The sequence below is a fragment of the Strongylocentrotus purpuratus genome, unplaced genomic scaffold (genome assembly GCF_000002235.5).
Source record: "Strongylocentrotus purpuratus isolate Spur 01 unplaced genomic scaffold, Spur_5.0 spur5_scaffold_9, whole genome shotgun sequence".
NCBI classification, from domain to species: domain Eukaryota; kingdom Metazoa; phylum Echinodermata; class Echinoidea; order Camarodonta; family Strongylocentrotidae; genus Strongylocentrotus; species Strongylocentrotus purpuratus.
This window is the reverse complement of record NW_022145615.1, coordinates 23,427,324-23,432,481: the sequence shown is the minus strand read 5'-3', so window position 1 is coordinate 23,432,481 and position 5,158 is coordinate 23,427,324. Positions and strand designations below refer to the sequence as shown.

Genomic DNA, 5,158 nt, shown 5'->3' with positions numbered 1-5,158 from the left:
AACATAAGATTTAATACACGAGCATTTTATACATATAAGTACAGGATTCTTTATACCAAATCCAAAGTTAGCGTTTGTCATCAATGGATCAAATATCAACGATCGTTTACATATTGACTATTTCACAAATTGTAGCTGCGCTTTTCTAAAATAACTACCACCAAAATAGTGTTGATACACTTAAGAACATGATGATATAAACTTAATCGCGGATAAAAATCGATAAATTTTGACCTCATTATTAAAGATAAATCCGAACATGAACATCTTAAATGTCTTCAGTTTAAAGGATACGTTTCACAAATCTCAGTACAATCTATACAAAATACTCGCCCTTTATTTTACCAATGAGTACATCGCGACAATGGCATGAAAGTGAGGTTTATATAATCATAACTTAAAGTACTACTCACATGCAGGGGGCGGGTGTGAGAACTATAGGGTGCCTATAATCACAGTCAAACATTGATCCTCAGAGTAGCGTTAACAAAAATATGGAGGAATCACTCTATGCCGGATACGCTAAAAAATTGCACTACATTATATGAGTACGTTGTAATGTACAAAATGTATTACAAAATAAGTGAATTATCAAGGCTAGTTGGCCTGTGATGGTCGTTTACAGGAGAACATTTTGATGATGGTGGCACGGAACAGAGGCTGTGACATGGCATAGGATATAGGGTTCAGGAGGCTGTTCCCGTACTGCAAATTGACGAAAAAGGTGAAAGCTTCAAGTGGCAGACCAGGTGCGATGAGTCGAGGTTCGATACTGTAGATTAAACTGACTACGGTAATCGGAATCCATGTCAGTACGAAAGCGATGACGATGAGGAGGAGAGTACGAGTCGCCTTCCTCATTTCAGCCGTCGATTCCACGCGATGTGACGTTGATGTCTGAGTTGTTTGGAGAGACAGGCGGGGACCATGTACGAGAGAAATAGAACGAAATATAAATAAAGGAAATCATGAACGCCGTAGATTTTGATAGAAACATAATTATACTGCGAAAAATATACATGCTATAAAACCTACTCCTGCATTTAGAGTGAGTTTGATCTTCCAATGGAATCTATTCAAAGTTTAACAAGACACCAAACACAAACAGTTCCGTAACCTTTAAATTTTCTTTCAGCGAAAATTGCATACTACTTTCATACTCACATGGGAAAGCGCGGGGAAATTATCCCTCAATGATTCATATTAAGAAATCTTGTGAGAACATTCTGTCAGCAAACAGCCTATCGTTCGTTGTAATCTTTAGGCCTGCTTATCTTATCATTTATTTGTCGCAAAAGATGTCCTTGCAAATACAGTTAAGAAAACATGATCACCGAGATAACTTAAGAGAAATTTGAATTCTCTTTTACACAGAAATCATGCTCAGATTTGTATGTAACCATTTTTAGTCATATTCTCATTTTAGAATAGGTGGTGGACAAAGTCTTTGCTATCGTCACTGGCGTACCTGAGGGGGGGCAAGGGGGCAGAGTGCCCCCCCCCCCCCCCTGACGGGCTGCAGGGAAAAAGAAAAAGGGGGAAGGGGAAAGGAAAAAAGGGGAAAGGGGAAAAAAGGAAAGGAAAGAAAGAGAAAAAAGGAAAAAAGGGAAATGGAAAGAAAAAAGGAAAAAGAAGAGAAAGGAAAGAAAAAGGGAAAAGAAAGCACAGAAAAAAATGGGGAAATTAAAAAAAAGGCCATGACCAAACGCACCGGGGGGGGGGCAGTTGACCCCAGATATTTTGAAAACGTACAGATTTTTCCTGAAAATGTTTAACAAAGCTCCCAAGTAGTGAAGGCCTATACCAAATCCTTCAATTCTATGTTTGAAAATGCAAAAGTACCCTCATGACCAGTTCGGTCGCTCGAACTCCCTTCACTACTTTCGCTTTTGAGTTTCGTCGAAAACTTTTTACGCATCTTTCCCCCTCCCCCACCAGGAAAATATTCCGCATACGGCCCTGAAAAAGACGAATGAAAATAGGAAAATATAAGTATATAACAAATTCGACACTCTTTGCTGGCGCGAGCTGCGCTTGCTAGCCTATTTTGTATTAATTGTTTTCACTTGCTCGTCCCCCTGAAAAAAAAGGATTAGCATTGCCTAGAATACAATTGTGCCTTCCCCGACTGGCCCCAACCTGCAACCATGGCAACAATAACACCCAATTTATGTACCAAATGTTACTAAAAGAGACTAATTCATTTTTTCTCTCGCTACGCTCGCTCGCGAATAAATGGAATAGACTTGCCTTGAAGATAATTGCGCCCATCCCGACCTGCACCATTAAAAACAAGTTTATGTATTAATTTCTATTAAAAGAGAATTGATTTTGTTTTGCTTGCTCGCTATGCTCGCTCGCCAAAATGGAATTGACATTTCTAACAAAATATGTGCGCCCCCTTGCCTGCAACAATAATCCTAGTAAATAAGTACCAAACGTTATTTTAAGAGATATTGTTTCCTTGATCGCCAGAACTGATTGATTTTAGTGATTGATATATATGAGTTGATTTTTTTTTACCCTCTTTTGCTACGATGTCTTTACAATAAACATCGCTAACAAACATGCTCGCTCCAACCTACAACAAATTACCAGTTAATAATTATGTACCACATGTTATTCAAAGAAAATTTGGTTTGCTCTCTAGCTACGCTCCCTCGCCAAAATGGAATTAACATCACCTTAAACATGATTGTGTAAGCCCCGACCTGCAACAAAAAACCTGAAAATTATGTACCAATCATCATTATATCTGTTTTGCTCGCTCGCCAAAATAGAACTACCATCGCTTTACTATAAATCACGCTTGTGCCCGACCCCGACCAAGTTTATGTACCATGTTCTCACTAAAAGAGAGGTGATTTTAGAGAAGCGGTTTTTTTTTCGCTCGCTCGTCGAAGTGGAATTATGCTAATGTGCCCGCCACTGACCTGCTACAATATCATTAAAAAGAGAAATGTGGGGGGGGGGGGATTTTCCTGCCCGCCAAAATGGGATTGACAACACGATTGTACCAACTCCCGACTTGCAACAATGAAACAAAGTTTATGTACCAATTCATTGAGGACAATTGAACCAAGTTTAATTGGCAATTATTAAAAAAGGAGCGATTTTGTTTTTTTGCCCGCTACGCTCGCTCGCCAAAATGAAATTAACACCGCCCCAACCTGCAACAACCAGTTAATAGTTATGTACCAAACGTTATTCAAAGAAGTATGGGTGTGCTCTCTCGCCAAAACGGAATTAACATCACCTTAGACATGACTGTGTAAGCCCTGACCTGCAACAACAAAAACTGAAATTTATGAACAAATTATCATTACAAAAATTTTGCTCGCTCGCTTCGCTCGCTCGCCAAAATAGAAATAACATCGCTTTTAATAATCACGTCCCTGACATGGAACAATGAAACCAAGTTCATGTACCATGTTCGCTCGCTCACTACGCTCGCTAGCTCGTGGAATTATGTGCCCACCACTGACCTGCTACAATATCATTAAAAAAGAGAATGAAGGGGGGTTGCCTGCCCGCCAAAATGAGTTTGACATTGCCTGAAACACGATTGTGCCCGCCTCCGACCTGGAACAATGAAACAGATTTGACAGCAATTCATTAAGAGAAATTGTATTTTCGCTCGCTAGCTAAAATGGGTATAAAATCACCCTAAACACAAGATTGTTCCCGCACCCGGCATGGGACAATTGAACCAAGTTTAAGTGGCAATTATTAAAAAAGAAGTGATTTTTTTCTTGCTCGCTACGCTCGCTTGCAAACATGAAATTAACGTCGCTATATAACAAATAAATGTGCCCACCCCCGACTTGCAACAATACCGGTTTATATACCAAACGTTACTTAAAGATTTTTTTGCCGCTCGCTCACCAGAAGTGAAAATTATCATCGCCTTTTTTTCTCTCGATCGCTTGCCCCTCCTGACGGAGTACCCCTGGAACGCCACTGGCTATCGTGTTATAAGAGGCAAATTGTGTAGATTACGTACCGATATTCCTTGGCCAATATTTCCGATCTTGGTCTCATTACGTGATGAAGATGATGATATCATGGTGTCATCTCTGCTCCCTGTCTCTAGAATGTCACTAAATGAACCTGTATGCGATGTCGATGAAACGCTTACGCTCGTCATCTCATTATCCTTGGCTGTGGAAAGGTTGAGGTCCATTAAACCAGTCGACTTCTTGTTGTTCCGTCTTCCAACCGTCTTCCGAATCTTGATAAAGATTCTGACGTAGAGAACGGCGATGATGGCCAAAGGCAAGTAGAACATGGCATTATTTTGGATCATATTCGTCAACGGACTGAGACGGAACCGCTGAGAACAATGGAGTCCATTGTCGTGATCGACGACGAACTCCCACACTGTGACGTACCCTATCCAGAACGAGAGTCCAATCACCCATGACAGAGAGCTGATGATGATTGCCTTGCGTTTTGATCGAGAGATATAATGGTTGATAGGATCATAGACCGCTTGATGTCGATCAGCACAGATAACAACCACGTTGATGTTAGAAGCATTGACGATTCCGCTGAAGATACCAGTTAAGACCTTACAGGCATTTTGAGAAAACGGATACCGGTCGATGTACCATTGCTTAACGTCAATTACCAGTCCAATTCCAACCAGCAGATCCAGTATGGTGAGGTTTATGATGAAGTAATTATTGTAGGTACAGAGACGTTTTTCTACTAGAAATGCGCCAAGACTGATGATGTTGGCAATTATAATGAGCGCGAAAAAGACAGCGAGGAAGATGAGACTCCTCAGATTAAGTTGAGTTGTTCCAAAGGGATCCAAAGAATTAGCAGTGACATTCATGTATTCACTTGCATTCTGGATGTCAGTCCAAAACATGTCCGTTGAGTAGGTCTGCGTGCTATTAGAGATATCGGCCATGATCAATGTTGCACCTCACACAGATTTGTCTGTGAATACTTCTCTAAACGAAAAGCAGAAGGTTTTATACAGTCATATTTAGATGCGATTTTCCTCAACGAATCGGAAGCGAGACGTAGAATTAAGCTGCGGAAGGTTAAATGGTAACTGCAAGTTACAGAAATGAAATTGGCAATCACTTCTTATTCAAATTTTACAATCTCTTTTCAAAGCCCGCATATCCAGTGCGAAAAGTAGTTT

General features: G+C 40.3%; 1 protein-coding gene across 1 annotated transcript; it reads right to left on the bottom strand.

Annotated features, from left to right (window-relative positions):
- Positions 1-597: 597 nt before the first annotated feature.
- On the bottom strand, positions 598-4,918 carry LOC100890276 (muscarinic acetylcholine receptor M3-like). Its single transcript, XM_003727886.1, has 2 exons — positions 4,004-4,918; positions 598-705 (listed from the first exon to the last, which is right to left on the bottom strand). Exons 1-2 carry the CDS (start codon positions 4,916-4,918, stop codon positions 598-600), a joined length of 1,023 nt encoding a protein of 340 aa, XP_003727934.1.
- Positions 4,919-5,158: the final 240 nt, after the last annotated feature.

Excerpts from the sequence above, each read along its gene's own strand:
- LOC100890276 (XM_003727886.1), bottom strand. The coding sequence starts at position 4,918 with ATGGCCGATATCTCTAATAGCACGCAGACCTACTCAACGGACATGTTT. Across the intron at positions 706-4,003 it reads ATATTGGCCAAGGAATATCG|TACGGGAACAGCCTCCTGAA; the intron begins GTACGTAATCTA and ends GTCAATTTGCAG.